We start from the raw sequence: 18245 nt of genomic DNA, 5'->3' as shown, positions 1-18245 counted from the left end.
CCAAATCGCTCGTAAGTCAAAGCAAATTTTCCCATTCAAATGCATTGAAATGCTATTAATCCGTTCCAGCCTCAAAAAAAAAACACCAATTTTTTTTGTTAGGTGCTTTTAAATAACAAAAATGTACTTTATAAATAACAAATAATGTATAAACAAGCACGACCTCGTATATACTGTACATAATACAAGAGAATGTAAAGAAATAAACTGGTTTTATTAAGCAGAGGAGAAGAGCATGCCAGGTGAGGTGTGCGTGTTGTCGACTTGGCGAGGCAGTACGATCGTACTCCTTCTACGATATGTACGATTTTGAAGCAGAAGGAGTCCATAAAGGCTATAACGCCAGCCAAGGGCGTTACGATTATTTCAAAGCTCCGGACCTCTATCCATGAAGATATGGAGAAGTTGTTGTTTGTGTGGTTGAAGGAGAAGCAGCTCGCAGGAGATACCGTGACCGAGAGCATCATGTGTTTGAAAAGATTGAAACTCGGATATCGAGCACGGACCACGAGGTGTTTTTTCTTTTTTCTTAATCTCGGTTTCAGTGAACTTTTGCTCTGTGCTCACGTGTACTGTACCTGTACCTGTAATGGTACGTCAGAGGATGGCACCTGTTGTCATCATATTAAGTGCAAGATGTTCTGCATCGTAAGTTGGTACACCGTGGTCTTTCGGCGGTGTTTAAGCCGGCCGTCTTGGCTTCTGTCACCATTGGCATTGAGTCTTTCGATGTAGGTAGGTCGTTGTGTGCCGGTGCCTTGGCCGAATTCCTTCATTGCTGCATTGTTAGCTCACCTGGTTTTTTATACCACATCTTTGGTTATCGGACCAGCGAATGACGTCATCTCCAAAGTATGGCTTATTCTCACTTGTCTTGGACGATCTTCTACTTCTAGCCTTCCACCGTGCATTTGGTGTCCACTGTACTTACTGTACAGTGCCTGGTAAAATTGATGTAATGGGTTTTTGACCGCCAACGCCATGAACCGTCATGAACCGCCATGAACGGTCAACGCCATGAACCGCTAACACTCAAAAGCCCATTTATCGCGCCTTATAAAGCAAAACGCAAACCGAAAGCCATGCCTCTCAAGCGAGGCGTGCTTCCGTGGTCACGTGATCCACAGGTGTAGCTCATTATACCCGCACGCGCGACACCTTTGGCGGTCACGTGACCAGCCACTCTGGAGGCGGGGATCCCCGCCGATGACGTCACCGGCTGGAGCAAGGAGATTCCTCGCTCATGTATTTCGACGATTGCGTGTTTTATATCCAAGCACTCAAGCAGAGATGCTTTCACGGCAAGATAACCACGTGACCGGAACCGGAAGCCACAACCGGAAAATTCAAAAAAATAAATTTTTTGAGCTCGTACATCGGATCTCGGCTCGTATCCCAAAGCAACAAACCGCCCGAGCGACGGCTCGTATCCCGAAAAACTCGTACGTTGGGGCACTCGTAAGCCGAGGTACCACTGTATATATATATATATATATATATATATATATATATATATATATATATATATATATATATATATATATATATATATATATATATATATATATATTGTTACAGACACGACTTTGATGTTAAGGTGGGCCGAGCGGAATGGCCGTCGTGTCCGCACAAATTACCCGATTATACTCGACGTTGACGGAGCCGCGCTACGCTGGATCAATAAAGGAAAAGAAGACACCCGGCTGGATTATAATGACAGACACCAATGTTTCGATTCTCATTTATATTCGTACGGAAAGGTTAGATTACAGGGGCTAGAGGTATATCACAGGAAGACAGGCACTTAGACACACTCTTATATTGACCCCGGACAGACAGATAAACGGGACAACGGCTGACTCACACGGGGATTGATGGCAGGGAAAGGCAGGTATCGGTGGCTCCAGGTGCGCCTGGGCTCGGGGCAGAATCCACACGGTTCGGTCCGGTCCAAAGATGCGGGGAGGTCACAGCGCTCGGAGGTAACGTTCTTTCCCAGGCGGGTTCGCTTCCTCTCAGCGATCGCAGGCAACGTTCTTTCTCAGGCGGGGCGCCTCTGACTCAGCGCGCGCAGGTACTTCTTTCTCCAGCTGGGGGCGCATCTCACGTCACGTCCGCTAAGTCGCCACGTATATCCGGCGGGGAGTGACACGCCCTCGGCTCGTTAGCTCCGCCCCAGATGGAATCGGTCCGCCCTTCTGATTGGGTGCGGGGGGGTTACCAGGCTCCGCCCTTGACGAGGAGCTGACAGCCAGCCCCTCTGGTAACCCCGTGGAGCGCCGAGCCGGTGTGAGGACGCATCCTCCCCCGCGCCGCCGCGCCGCCCCCATCTCCTCTGTTGTTGTAGTTATAGTTGTGGAAGAAGATGGAAGGAGGTATGGAAGATGGAAGGAGGTATGGAAGATGGAAGGAGGTATGGGAAAGGTCCTAAACTCACTACTGATGCCATATAATCACATTCTGGTGCAACGAAGAGTCATAATTAATGGAAACGAGGCCTTAACTGACATAGACTAAGAATAACTAGCAAGATGTCCGAAAGTTGTCTACGTGTGGTGCGGTGGACCTGGGCACGACATTTAATGGGGGAATAAGGGGAAGGTCGGCTCTACTGATTGTTGTTTACAGACAATGGGACTAGGGAATGGGGGATTGGGGATAGTTGGGGAGTATTGGGGAAAATAGGGGAATATTTACAAGCGGATATGGAGGCCAAATTCCATATTCGCAACATTGCACCCTTCTCTACCCTCGGGGCGTCCCGACCCGATAAATTTTTACCTACTTTAGTGTGGCACGCAATGTAGTTCCCTCTACTATTAACTCTACCCTGAGTGCGACAGTTTTACAGATATTCACAAATGAGTAAATATGTCCCCCCTGCGACGTTGCACCCTTCTCCTCACAGAAACACACCCACAGGATAACCGAATCCGGAAAGAATTCGCAAACTAAACATACAGCCGGTAGGGAGCATTATTTACACGACTACGCTGCTATTTACACTACGATCCAGGACCTGTTTTTGGAGGAACACATGCAGATGTTATGCATAGAGAGAGCGCGCTTGCCAGCATCGATACACCAACCCACGAGTGCTCTGTGGCCGACGGCCTTTAATAACGTGCAGAGCACCCTTCCCGAGCATCAAAAGCACCACCCCACCACCAATCGGTGCAGTCACCATTGTTCATTGGAATAAAAATAAATTCGACAACCCCTAACCCTGCAGGTGTCTCTTGCTCTTCTTGTGGTGCACTTGGTGTTAACTAAAAGTGGTTCACCTGTATGGCATAGGTGCCACGTTGACCCATAGGTCCATCCCTGGGTGGTGCTTGGCCGCAAACGAACTGCGGTCCATTGTGGGTGGCCACAAACATTGCGGTCCATATGGTGTATCGATCCCGGCAGCAAACAGCGAAAGTGCAGGCCCACAACTGCGCAGCCAGCACCTCTCTCTCCTCTCTCTCTACCCCAAAGCCAGATCCTCGGAGGTGGGAGACAAAAGAAGAAACAAGTGAGTAAGGTGGTAAGGGCGCAAAAGTGCACGCAATATAAGGTAACGCACACTGGGGGCACATGGGAACCAGGTGAGACAGGTACGTTCCTATCGTACGCCCCCCCCACCAGGTAACCTACATGGCCCCTCCCTTACCCCTTACTGTATCCACACAACACAACACTACCCATAAACATCTACTTTACAAATCGACAAACATCCCTACTGTCTTCCCCGTTCCTCCCATAAACCAAATTCGTCTTCTCTCCCTCCTAACCAATCAAATTTGCCATTTTCAACTCTCATCAAAATTTGCCATCTCCAACTGAACATCAAAATTTGCCATTACCAATTCATCATCAGTCCCTCCTAGGGAGGGAGAGATGGAATCACCCCAATGTCTCATCCACGTCGTGATGCGTCTCACAAATCCACACAGCAATTCATCTCCTGCAACAAAACAAAGAAAACACAGGTGTGGAGTCATCATCATCACAGGTAAGTGGCTGCGTATGGTGCGACAGGTTCTTCAATCCTAACTATTTCCTAAATGACTTTAACAACTTTACACTACCCGGGGTCTTTCTCCGGCCAAACCATTGGCCCTCTTACACTATGGGTTCTAAAAACCAATTCCCATTGGCCAAACTGTGGTGCTCTTCAATTTGGGGTCTCACTCCCCCGATTCATCTCCCGGTGCCCTCGCACAATTTCTGGGCTGCGGCGTGTACCTCTCCCAGTGGGTCTACCCACCTGCACACCTCCACCACTGCAGTTGCCTCCGAGCTTACCTGCTCCTTTCCCTAACCTAACTACCTGGGGAAGGCCCTCTGGCACTCTCCCCACTCGGTGCCCTCTCTGGCACTGGGCTACCCGGGTCCATCCTCCGGATCCTCGGGCCCCATCCACAACTACCGGCTCCCAGAGCCCACCTGCGGCCTCACCTGGCCGACATCCTCACAGTGGTGGAGTGCCCAACCAACTACACACACTAACAGGCTACACGCCCAGCCATTTCCACAACACTAATGCACCCATTCACAACACCATTCTGCAACCGCACCACAGATGCCAATATCCAACCACAATTTACCTATGCCCTCTACCTAACACTTACACTACCCGCCCCGGGTACTCGTGAAAGGGGTCCACTCTTCCCCCATCCACTCCTTCGCACCATGCACACCACTCCGTACCACTTACTCCAACTCTCTCCACACACCTGTACTTGCACACCTGTGCTCTCACACCTGGTGCCACCTGCACCCTTCTCTCCCCAAGCGCATTCGCGCTGATCCACAACACTCACTACTCATACACTGCTCCACACACCTGTCCAGTTGCACACCTGTGCAATCACACCTGTTCAATTCTCACACACACAGCATCATCTCAGCTAACTACTCCCTTCTGAAACTTGCGCTTCCCAGTCGTCCCTTTAAACTATTGCGCTCCCACGTCATTATCATCCATACTAATCTACCTGCGTCCCCACTACAGGTATCAGTCACTAACTAAACTTAACGTTACCTAATGTCAATCTCTTCTAGATCCCTACTAATAACCTAACCCACCCGGGCTAGTTTTCACTGCCACACACCCCATAATCTAGTGCTCCTTTGCCCCCACATGGGAAGGATGGTGGATTTGCCATCCCACCACATCGGGGGTCTCTCACTACCAATTTTGCACATCAAATTTCAACAAATTAAAAATTTGCCAATCACTGCCCATCATCTGCCAATCATCTGCCAATCACTACTGCCAACCCCTTGCCAATCATCAAATTTTGTTTTTCTCCAATTTTGGGTCCAAAACACTAACCTCATCACCCAGTCGACTCACTAATACCTCTCGGTGCGCCAATCCCTGTCCAAAGCCCGGCTTCGTAAAGCCAAGCAATGGATGCTGGTTGTTTTGTGCCAGCGGCTGGATGCGTCCGGCACTCGGTGCAGGGACGGGGGCTTACCCGGGCCGAGATCCCACGCATCACCTCGGCGTGGAGCCATCCAATGTCCCGATCTCGACCTGCCGGGATGCCTCAACAAAAAGTGGTCGCCATGACGACCCTTTCTATCGGGCCGCCCGCTCCGCCTAGTGGAGCACGGACGCGGCCGTTCAAAGCGAGGCCCAGCACGCACCGAGGGCCCGATTCGGCTATAAGTCGTTCTCAACTCTACCCCATCTAACGTCGATGCTTCACCTGGACGCTTACACCCCGCAGCCCGTTCCTTGCTCACACATCCCGCCGTGCCCATGCTCCTCGTACCTTTCCTTACACACCCAGGTACACCCATTCCACTCACAGCCTTGGTCACACACCTGACCACCGAACACTTTGGCACACATTCGTTGGTCGCACACCTCACCAATACACCGCTTCGCGCCCCCTCCTCGGTCACCTCCTCTGTGACAATCACAGGTGTGCCCTCATTCGCACACCCAACCACGTGCCTCACCACCAACTCCAGCGTGCATTCCCACTCACGCTCTACCATTCCAGGTGTGCATCCTTCCATCCCAGGTGTACATCCTCGCTCACCTGTCACAACTAACTCACGCTCCATGTCACTCTCACTACTTTCACCTCCATTCCTGACAGCGCACTCACCCTTCCTCTTGACAGCGCACTCTTTCCTCATGTACCTGTCCATCACACACCTTTCTCGCGCACACTCTCCCGTTACACCCTCTGTAACACTCACCACAGGTGTGCATTCTTCCTTGCCTTTGACAGCGCACTCTTTCCTCATGTACCTGTCCATCACACACCTTTCTCGCGCACACTCTCCCGTTACACCCTCTGTAACACTCACCACACCGCGCTTCCATGTGCTCCCTCGCACACACGCTACGACCGACTCATTCTCGCCAACACCCTCACTCCTTGGCACACACTTTTTCCTCACACACCCCAGAGTCGGACTTTCTCGCACACCTCCTCTTTCGCACACCAGACCTGTCACACACCTCACCAACGGCCTTTCACGAACACCCGGATCCATACCAATCCCCAAGCTTCTTAAATCCCCTGGCGCATCATACGCACGACCATATTGGTCACCACTTACACCGGGTCCTCTTCCTCTTCGCTTCTCCTCCATCACCTGCGAATCCCTCATCCGGTTAATGAGCACATCATCACGATCCAAACACAGACTTTGGACCAATTCTTTTATCTCCTCTTTTATCTCTTTCTTATCCCCTCTCCGTCGCTTCTTAATTTCGCTCATCCCTTCTTCCACTTCTTCTAATTTGTGCTTCACCTCTTTTATTCCCCGGTACGTCTCCTCAAGCTCGTCCTCCAAGGCTACCTTGACCGTTTCCATGTGCGTCCTCACCTGCCGGTCCTTCGTCTCCATTACCTCTACCACCTCGTCCAACCTCGTTGTCAGTCCCTCACGTACCATCTGACATTCCCTCTTCGTCGCTATCAAGTCGTCTTTTAGTTCTTTCTGTGTCACTTTTAACCCTCCTAATACCGCAGTGTTCCTTTGAACCTGCTCCGTTAGTTCTTTTTGTCCCTCCGTCAGCTGTTCCACCTCCTGCGTCAGGACCTCTATGCCCCCCTGTAACTTTACAGTCCCCTTTCTCACCTCCTTCTCCATGTGCTCCTTACAGTGCCTCACCTCCTCGCGCACTCCTCCGACCTCCTCACTCACACCTCTTCTGATCTCTTCTCCCATCACTTGCATCTCCTGCCCAGATGCCACCCTCATCTGCTCCATTTCCTCCCTGTGAGCATCCAGTTTGGTTTCTACCCCCATTCTGACCCCCTCTATCTGCTGCCCCATTTGTTTAACTTCCCTTTCCGCTTGGTCCCTCATGTCCCTCAATTTGCCTTCCATGGTGTTTTCTAACCCCTCTAACCCTTTTTGCATCCCTTCCATTTGATTCTCTTGAGCGGCCATTCTGTTTTCTACCCCCGTTAACCCCTCCTGTATTTCCCCTAATTTATCGTCTAATTTCCCAAATTTCATGTCTAATCCCTTAAAATTATTGTCTAATCCCTTAAAATTATTGTCTAATCCCTCACTGGTACCCCTCGCTTCGTCCCTCATTACCCCCATTTCGTTTCCCATTACCCCCAATTGGTTTCCCATTACCCCCAATTGCTCACTCCGAGCATCCATCCGTTTCCCCATTACCCCTATTTGCTCACTATTCTTTTCCATAAGGGCCGTCATTTGCATCATAAATTGCTCCATGAGGACCTGCATCTGGGCCATCCCTCCCACTTGTGCAGCGGGTGCGGCCGCCGTAGCTATGTGCGAGGCGCCATTTCGCGCGTCTGCTACCCCCGCTGTTTCGCTCTCCTCACGTGTCTCAATTTGGTCCTGGACCGACCCTGCTTCACTCTCCCCTACCGGACCCCAGCCGTCTTGATCCGCCATAGCGTGACTTTCAAAATTCGAGTTTCGTAACACAAATCCAAATTTTGCTGTTATAATTTCGTCGAGCGCAGTAACCGCGGGACCGCGCTCCGGATCGATTTTGTAGAGCGCAGTACGCGCTCCGAATCGATTTTCCCTCCCAAAATTTGGGCCTAACTAATTTAGTCCCGGGTCCGAATCTCACTCCTCGACACCAATTGTTACAGACACGACTTTGATGTTAAGGTGGGCCGAGCGGAATGGCCGTCGTGTCCGCACAAATTACCCGATTATACTCGACGTTGACGGAGCCGCGCTACGCTGGATCAATAAAGGAAAAGAAGACACCCGGCTGGATTATAATGACAGACACCAATGTTTCGATTCTCATTTATATTCGTACGGAAAGGTTAGATTACAGGGGCTAGAGGTATATCACAGGAAGACAGGCACTTAGACACACTCTTATATTGACCCCGGACAGACGACAGATAAACGGGACAACGGCTGACTCACACGGGGATTGATGGCAGGGAAAGGCAGGTATCGGTGGCTCCAGGTGCGCCTGGGCTCGGGGCAGAATCCACACGGTTCGGTCCGGTCCAAAGATGCGGGGAGGTCACAGCGCTCGGAGGTAACGTTCTTTCCCAGGCGGGTTCGCTTCCTCTCAGCGATCGCAGGCAACGTTCTTTCTCAGGCGGGGCGCCTCTGACTCAGCGCGCGCAGGTACTTCTTTCTCCAGCTGGGGGCGCATCTCACGTCACGTCCGCTAAGTCGCCACGTATATCCGGCGGGGAGTGACACGCCCTCGGCTCGTTAGCTCCGCCCCAGATGGAATCGGTCCGCCCTTCTGATTGGGTGCGGGGGGGTTACCAGGCTCCGCCCTTGACGAGGAGCTGACAGCCAGCCCCTCTGGTAACCCCGTGGAGCGCCGAGCCGGTGTGAGGACGCATCCTCCCCCGCGCCGCCGCGCCGCCCCCATCTCCTCTGTTGTTGTAGTTATAGTTGTGGAAGAAGATGGAAGGAGGTATGGAAGATGGAAGGAGGTATGGAAGATGGAAGGAGGTATGGGAAAGGTCCTAAACTCACTACTGATGCCATATAATCACATTCTGGTGCAACGAAGAGTCATAATTAATGGAAACGAGGCCTTAACTGACATAGACTAAGAATAACTAGCAAGATGTCCGAAAGTTGTCTACGTGTGGTGCGGTGGACCTGGGCACGACATTTAATGGGGGAATAAGGGGAAGGTCGGCTCTACTGATTGTTGTTTACAGACAATGGGACTAGGGAATGGGGGATTGGGGATAGTTGGGGAGTATTGGGGAAAATAGGGGAATATTTACAAGCGGATATGGAGGCCAAATTCCATATTCGCAACAATATATATATATATATATATATATATATATATATATATATATATATATATATATATACACATATGCTGGTGGGTGAATGTGGCTCACATTTCTGAGTTAAGTGTGATGCCGATCAGTAAGAAGAAGAAGCTGTACTACGAAATTCGTGCACTTCCTGAATTGCTTGATTTATTTGTATTCAAATGTCTGGTGATTGTTTTGTATTTATTTATGCGAATGTGTACTTGTATATAACTGTCATTAATTTAAAAAGGCTAAGGCACTGTCGAGCGATATATATTTTTTAAACTCCAAAAAAACGATCTTTTTTTTTTCATAATGGTTTTTTTTTTTTTTTTTTTTAATTGCCTAAAACACTCCCAGGCACACACTGATGAACCTCTGAAAGTTTGACGAAGATCCGTTCAGCCAACACTGAGAAAAATGGTGACAGACATCTCTTAAATATAGTAGGGATAGATATATATATATATATATATATATATATATATATATATATATATATATATATATATATATATATATATATATATATATATATATACATACATATATGCATGGCTCAGATCATGGGTACACTATACAGTCCTCAAAAGCATGTCATGATTATTTGGAAATTTAGCTCCCTGAAGGTTAGTAATCTTTTTGACTGTAAAGTTAACACTCTGAGGAAGCTCACAGAACCATAAATTAAGACTGTACTGCTTTTATATTTACCTGGCATGATTTAGATCATGAAAAAAGGCCCATTTTTTGATGCTCAAATGTTACATGAGAAGTACATGCATTTTTGTTGTGCCACTGTCAGTATTATATTGCTTTTCTAGTTTCATTTTGATATTAAAACGAAAGAATGAAGTCTTATCTAGGTGTCCATTATGTTTGATTCATTAATCCTACTTGGAAAATATTAATTATTGTCGAGTGAATATTTGTGTACGTACATAACGCTTCGTGTCCGCACGTGACGAACACTTTGAAGAATGTAATTTCATATAAATATGAACTTAAAATTGACAACTATATAATTGTATCAGATAATGGCTAAACAATACCATAGTGTTGAGATTTTCACTTATGGAAATCGAAACACGATTTTTCTGATGAAAATATAATCGAGCAGGTTTTCGTGTCAGGCCCGTTATGTACGTACACTTCGATTTAATTGCGCCAGCGGAAGTGAAAATGCGTAAATAGCACTGATAAATGAACGGTGAGTGCGTTTACCAAGTATGCACGATGTCAACTCGCATGCTTCGTTTTCCGCGCGTCTCCCAAGCCGTCAAGTTTCTTCGTGTCCGGCCATTGTCGTCTCGCGTTATGTACATATTTTGGAGTGTGTCAACGAAAGCCACGTCAGCAGTCTCTTCGATTTCGATCCATAAGTAGCGGTTTCACTCCTAGATATTCACTAAGGTAAGACTATTACATCTATAAATATTTAAAGAGAAAGTTTGATGCAGATTAAAATGATATAACCCGAAAGAATTTGACATTTTGTGCTCTCACAAGCTAGCTTGGTCTCGCTGTTGTGTGATCATCGACATGCCGGCCGTTCGTGTCCCAGTTATGTTCGTTTTATTGCGGCCGGTAAACGAACCACGCAAACTAAACTTCGTTAAATTTGTACTCTTATTTTGGTTTAATTTAATTTAAAATTGTAATCAGTTCATTTGTTTTTTCAAGAAATGGTACCTGGCGAGTTTCTGCAAAAATGTTTACGTACATAACGCAGACGCTGTTGTCTACTGGCGTGTTGTCTTTGTCGTGCTTGTCAGAGTGTCCTAGTTATGTACGTGCATAGTGTGATAGAAAGAAACGGTCGAACGCAACTTCATCGGAATTTTTATTTTCTTTTATATTAGTTTAACATCGTAATATTGTGAATGGATTTTCTAGAAACATCTTTCCTGGCGAGTTTTTGCTAAAATGTTAGGTACATAACGCAGACACCATCATCGTCTTGCTTTGTTGTCTTGTCATGGTGTCCGTGTTATGTACAGCTATATCACTCAGTACAAATCTGTAACCTGTACTAGCTGTCGCAAAATTTCACTTGGGTTCATCCTTTTCTCTGTAGTGATATGTAACTTTGTTTTTATACTTATTTCCATAGATTTTGAGTTTGTTTTTGTTTGTCTTGGTGTTGATTAATATGTACATAACCAGGGACACGAAATAACTTAGTTTCTCTTCTCTCTTAGTCCCACATATGGCATGTTAAGTTATGAATATTTACTCAGCCAAATAACGTCTTCCATCATAATTGTGATTTAATTTTGCTTCAGTAATGGGTAGGCTAATATCCTTAGCACATTATCAAGGAATTAAATGAAACTGATATGTCACCAGTATAATATTTATAGATTATAGCACCTAAAATTGAGTGGACAAGCATTGCTTACAGTTACGTAATGATTTAAATTTTTTAACACGAGCCTCACCAAATTTTGCTGTGGCTTGGCCTTTCTCTTTGGTGATATATAACATTGGTTTTGATATTTTGATAACTACTTTATGAAAAGTAAAAATTATTTTCTTATATTGTGTGAATTTTGTGATGAACATAACTGGACACAATTCGGGTTTTATTAAACAAAGTGACAATAATTACGCCAGTTGTGAGACATTTCTAGTAGCAATTGGGGCAGTTACGACTGGCACAAAAATAGCCTCTGTGTGAAGGTTATTCTCTTTGTTTGCGATATTGAGCTTTCAAGTTTATGGTTAAGGTTTATTTGTTTTTATTCCCAACAACATGGTAGTTTTACTGGAGATGGTGTAACAGTATACAACTGTCATAACAATAACCACTGCATTCATGAAAGCTTGTTTTCTCGTCTCGTAGTCCAACGTACAGCACTTATGGGTTACAGTCGTATAATTATGCTGACACAATTTCTTCCATTAGATTAAATTTGATGAAATTTCACTTCAGAACATGAAAGGGCTAGTTTGTTAAATGCAATATTATGGTTATGGAATTTAATGAAACTTAATGTCAAACCAAATACTTTTGCAGATATTAGCCTTGAGGTTGAGCAGACAAACCTGTCATATCTGTAATATGCATGTGAAGGAAAGTTTTTTTTGAAAGAAACTTACATGGAATCGAATTTAATATTTTGAATGTTATTTCTCTTACAGTTTGCAAACTACAATATGGAGCCTCGTGTTTTGCATCCGAGGAAGTCATTTCCACCAATCAAACTTCAAGAGCAGTTACCAAAGCAAAGCAGGAAGGAGTATGCAAAGAAGTATAGGAAGCAATTGAAAGAAGAATCGGAGACATACAGTATATTTAAGGAGTGTGAGAAGCTCAGAGTCCAAAGTTATAGGATGAGACAATCAGAAGAGGCAAAACAACGGAATCGAGAGCTGCAGCATGAAAGACAAAGACAATATAGGCAGAGTCAGAATTAAAAACGGGAAGCTCGGCCATCTCAGCCAAGGACGAGAAAGGCCACTGAAAAGCTGCGGGAACAGTGGAGAGAACAAAAGAAGAAATCATGAGCTGCAATGAGCAGACAGAAATTGCAGCCATAAACGAAAAAAGAAGAGAGAAGTACCAACTAGACAAGATGAAAAAGATGAGTTTGGAAGTGGAAGAGCAGTCTGGTTCTACTGAGCAATCTCTGTCTGCTAACCAGTCACTCAGTGCAAACAACACATCAGCTGCTACACGCACAGCAAAGTCCCGTTACAAGAAAAAACTCGTGCAGAATCTACCATCTGACCGCAAGTTAAAGGCAGACATCCTTCATGCTCGCATTGAACAACAGAGTCCTGTCTCTCGGAAAACCATTGAAGAGAAGCTTGGGATGGTATCTCTCGAGGCAAGAAAGAGACTTTATCTTGCAGAAACTGTGAGAGAGTCTGTCGCAGATACCCTACTGGGACTGAGAACAAGGAGAGAGAAGGACACAATAAGACGACGAATGATAGCGAATGCATTAATTGCAAAGAAGAGGAGTATACAGTTGCTGAAAAGTGCAGGAATGTCCAGGAAGGTGGCAGTAAAAATGAAAGAAATCAGTGGGGAGCAGAACTGGGAAGAATTCCGAAAGAAGAGAAGCGATGCTGTGTCACCACAAGTGATCAAAACTGTCAAAGAGTTTTACAATCGTGGTGACATCAGCTCAGATATACCAAATGCCAGAAGTGAAAATGAATGAATGAATGATCGTTTCAAGGCAATTTTTCCCCGCTAGAGTGGGGGTTGGCCTTGCAGGCCCCATGACCTCATGGGGCCCTGTTTGAGGCAATGTTTTTATGGCCGGATGCCCTTCCTCATGCCAACCCTTAGTCGCCTCTTATGATGCGCAGGGATACGGTGTACCTATTCTAAATCGGGGTACACACCGTGATCATTCATCCCAGCAAGCTGGTACTCAATTTGCCGACCTCGGAAGGATGACAGGCTGAGTCAACCACCCTGGTGTTAATTCAGCGATCGACCGGGATTCAAACTCAGGATCCTAGGATCCCAAGCCTGCGCCGTAACCGCTAAGCCAACACCAGCCAGAAGTGCAATTAAGAAAAATGGTACTTCGATTGCGAGGAAGGTGATGGAATGGTGATGTGATGATGGTGATGGTGATGGTGATGGAAGGTGTCACGTGAAAAAGTAAGTACACCCCATGTAAAGTTTTGACTTTTTCAACATATTTCAACATACAGCTATTTGATCTTCATTTCAACAATATTGATAGATAAAGGTGATATAATATAACAAAATATCATGAAACATTCACATTTTGTAGTCCATTGTATAATTTAAATAAACATAAATGCAAATTTCGCATGTGGAAAAAGTAAGTACACCCTTGGCTCTAATAGGTGGTATTGCCCCCTTTAGCAGAAACAACCTCAAGTAGGCGTTTCTTATAACTGTCTACCAATCTCTGACATCGACTGGGAGAAATTTTTGCCCACTCCTCCATGCAGAATTATTTCAGCTGTGCGATGTTTGAGGGGTTTCTTGCATGCACAGTTCGTTTCAAATCCCCCACATCTCAATGGGATTTAGATCCGGGCTTTGACTTGGCCATTCCAGAACCCTCCATTTCTTTCTTTTCAGCCATTCCTTGGTGGATTTACTGGTATGTTTAGGGTCATTGTCATGTTGCAAGGTCCACCTTCAGTTGAGCTTCAATTTTCTGACAGATGGCCTCACATTATCCTCAAGCACCCTGTGGTACAATGAAGAATTCATAGTGGATTCCATGATGGTGAGCTGCCCAGGCCTTGATGCAGCAAAGCTGCCCCAAACCATAATATTTCCACCACCATGCTTTACAGTTGGTATCAGGTTATTGTGGTCAAATGCTGTCTTTGGTTTTCGCCAAACATGTCTTCTGGTACTGTGGCCAAATAGCTCTACCTTTGACTCATCTGTCCAGAGCACATTGTTCCAGAAGTGCTGGTCTTTGCCGAGGTGTTCATTGGCAAACTTTAGTCTTGCCCTGATGTTCTTTCTGGACAGCAAAGGTTTCCTCCTGGCACACCTCCCATGTAGATCAAATTTGTGCAGCCTCTTTCTAATGGTAGACTCGTGCACTTTGACATCAACAGTGGCCAGAGCTACCTGTAGGTCCCGTGATGACATTCTGGGGGTTCTCAGAGACTTCTTTCAGCATCTTGCGGTCTGCTCTCGGGCTGAACTTGCTGGGGCGGCCTGGCCTGAAGAAGTTGGCAGTTGTTTGGAATCTTCTCCACTTGTGATGATCTTCTGGACAGTCGAATGATTGATTTCAAATTGTTTGGAGATCTTTTTAAATCCCTTCCCAGACTCGTCGGCATCTATAACCTTCTTTCTGAAGGCCTCAGAGAGCTCTTTTGATCTCGGCATGGTGACGCCACACACTTCAACAACAAAGAGCAAACCAAACGAAATGTCTGAGGTTTAAATAAGACAGGTTCCTCCAAGATCCTCTCTAACAATGTTCTAATCATTTGCACCTGAGCTGGTGCACCTGATTCTAATTTTAGGTATTTGAAGTAGTGATAAATGTAGGGGTGTACTTACTTTTTCCACATGCTAAATTTGCATTTATGTTTATTTAAATTATAATGTAAATGTAAATGTAAATGTACATGTAAATGTTTCATGTGTAAATGTTTGTAAATGTAAATGTTTCATGATATTTGTTATATTATATCACCTTTATCTATCAATATTGTTGAAATGAAGATCAACAAGCGTTACGCCTAGGTCCCCCTTCGGTGAAGTGATGCGAGTTGATAAAGTGGAAGACGCAAGGCGGCCATCTTGGATTTTGACGTGGCGACCGTATTTTCAATAGCGTTCTCCCTTATGCGTAGATACACCCACACACCACATTAGAAGTTAGTAGTTCGTTTATTTTTCAAGATATTTCGCTCACAAGGTTCAGACATATATATATATATATATATATATATATATATATATATATATATATATATATATATATATATATATATATATGGTGGTGGCCATCTTGGATTTTGACGTGGCGACCCAATTTTCAATAGCGTTCTTCCTTATGCCTAGATACACCCACACACCAGATTAGAAGTTGGTACTTCGCTTATTTTTCAAGATATTCCGCTCACAAGGTTCAGACATACATGGCGGCGGCCATCTTGGATATTGACGTAGCGACCCAATTTTCAATAGCGTTCTCCCTTATGCGTAGATACACCCACACACCAGATCAGACGTTAGTAGTTCGTTTATTTTTCAAGACATTTTGCTCACAAGGTTCAGACATATATATGGTGGCGGCCATCTTGGATTTTGACGTGGCGACCTAATTTTCAATGGCGTTCTTCCTTATGCCTAGATACACCCACACACCAGATTAGAAGTTGGTACTTCCCTTATTTTTGAAGATATTCCTCTCACAAGGTTCAGACATATATATGGTGGCGGCCATCTTGGATTTTGACGTGGGTTGCACCCACACACCAAATTCGAATGCCGTCCTTCGCTTACGCACGCATTCACGCACGCACGGACGGACGGATGGGAAAACCATAGTCCCCCTTTCGCTCCGCGGTGCGACGGGGGACAAATAGCTGTATGCTGAAATATGTTGAAAAAGTCAAAACTTTACATGAGGTGTACTTACTTTTTCACGTGACTGTAAATAGATAGGGACTTTATAAACACCCTGTATATATGAAGAATAGACAGAACAGACAGAATAGAGTAATCGACTACAGACAGATGTATCTGAATCCGCCACCTGGTGGAAGCAGATATCACAAATACAACATGCCAGACATCATACAAGTGTGAGAATTAACCAGCAGAGATGTCAATAATTCACCAAGTCAAGTATCTAATCACCGTAGTATTGCTTCAACTTGTCAAGTCCAACATTTACTTATAAACCTTGGAGTACAAGACATCAAAGCATTATAACACAGGGATTCATTTATTTCAATGTACGAGAATAATCTGTTTAAAACTCGTATGTTCTGAAAACCACATACTCACGACATACAAGGTTCTGTCCTCACCACATACAAGGCTTTCATCCGCAGCTCAATGGAATACTGTTCTCCCCTGTGGGCCGGTGCTCCTGCCTCACACCGAGCTCAGCTTCACGCTGTTGAAACCAAAGCATTCAGAATCATTGGAACCTCCCGTGATGACGCTAACTCCAAGGGCCTTTCACTCACTCACCACAGGCAGGTAGGTAGGTAGGTGGTCTTTCTGTCTTCTACCGACTCCTCTCCGGCCTTGCCCCCCCAGCTCTGTCTCCCAAATATTCCTGCAGGTCGCACAAGATCTGCCAGCAACCATCTTCTGGTGAAACCACCAAAATCAAGACTCTCTGCTCACCTTCACTCTTTCATTCCTCTTTTCTCGCTCTGGAACAAACTCCCTCACTCTCTTCAATCCCACTTCTCCCTCCAAGTCTTTAAAACAGCTGTTCACCACAATCTATTATCTTCCCCCATCTAAAACCTTGATCTTTTCTACCCCCACTAATTCACCCCAGATCCACTTTTTTAAAATACCGACTTCTTTCCTGAAATTACTAGTCGTGTCAATTTGTTTTATATTATGTAATTGTACCCCTTCCCCCTCCTCACCCAGCCCTCTCCCTTCCACAGATCTCCCGATGTCCCTGTTCTCTACTGTTGTACTTGTGTGCTTCCCCGTCTCTCCCCATCTTGTCACCTGCTCCCTTTATTATGTGTTATGTGTCCGTTTTTTTTTTTTTGTGATTAATGTTAGCTCTTACACGAGCCTCGATCTCGTATACAAAAACAAAACAAAAAAACAAGCGTTACGCCTCGGTCCCCCGTCGGGGAAGTGATGTGAGTTGACAAAGTGGAAGACGCAGAAAACATGCTATGATATGATATTTCGCTCACAAGGTTCAGACATACATGGAGGCGGCCATCTTGGATTTTGACGTGACGACCCAATTTACAATAGCGTTCTTCCTTATGCCGAGATACACCCACACACCAAATTAGAAGTTGGTATTTCGCTTATTTTTCAAGATATTCATCTCACAAGGTTCAGACATACATGGCGGCGGCCATCTTGGATTTTGACGTGGCGACCCAATTTTAAACAGCGTTCTTGCTTGTGCCTACATACACCCACAAACCAGATTAGAAGTTGGTACTTCGCTTATTTTTCAAGATATTTCTTTCACAAGTTTCAGACACATATATGGTGGCGGCCATCTTGGATTTTGACGTGGCGACCCAATTTTCAATAGCGTTCTTCCTTATGCCTCGATACACCCACACCAGATTAGAAGTTAGTAGTTCATTTATTTTTCAAGATATTCCACTCACAAGGTTCAGACATACATGATATCAGACATACATGGTGGCGGCCATCTTGGATTTTGACGTGGGTTGCACCCACACACCAAATTAAAATTCGGTCCTTCACTTACGCACGCACGCACGCCCACACGCACGGACGGGAAAACCATAGTCCCCCTTTCGCTCCGCGGTGCGACGGGAGACAAA

The 18245-nt window shown here is 45.5% G+C and overlaps 1 protein-coding gene across 1 annotated transcript in view; it reads right to left on the bottom strand.

Moving 5' to 3' along the window:
- The window catches only part of LOC137433028 (14-3-3 protein gamma-B), a 34204-nt gene extending 17405 nt beyond the window's left edge, over window positions 1-16799 (bottom strand). Inside the window, exon 1 of the mRNA XM_078783853.1 lies at window positions 16767-16799. Coding sequence (XP_078639979.1) covers window positions 16767-16784 — 18 coding nt within the window. The 5' untranslated portion in view covers window positions 16785-16799. The remainder of the gene's footprint in view (window positions 1-16766) is intronic.
- Between the last annotated feature and the right edge of the window lie 1446 nt (window positions 16800-18245).

Source organism: Myxine glutinosa, chromosome 8 (genome assembly GCF_964187855.1).
Source record: "Myxine glutinosa chromosome 8, kmMyxGlut1.1, whole genome shotgun sequence".
In the NCBI taxonomy this organism is placed as follows: domain Eukaryota; kingdom Metazoa; phylum Chordata; class Myxini; order Myxiniformes; family Myxinidae; genus Myxine; species Myxine glutinosa.
Note: the sequence above shows the minus strand (reverse complement) of the source record. Positions and strands in the feature narration are given on the sequence as shown.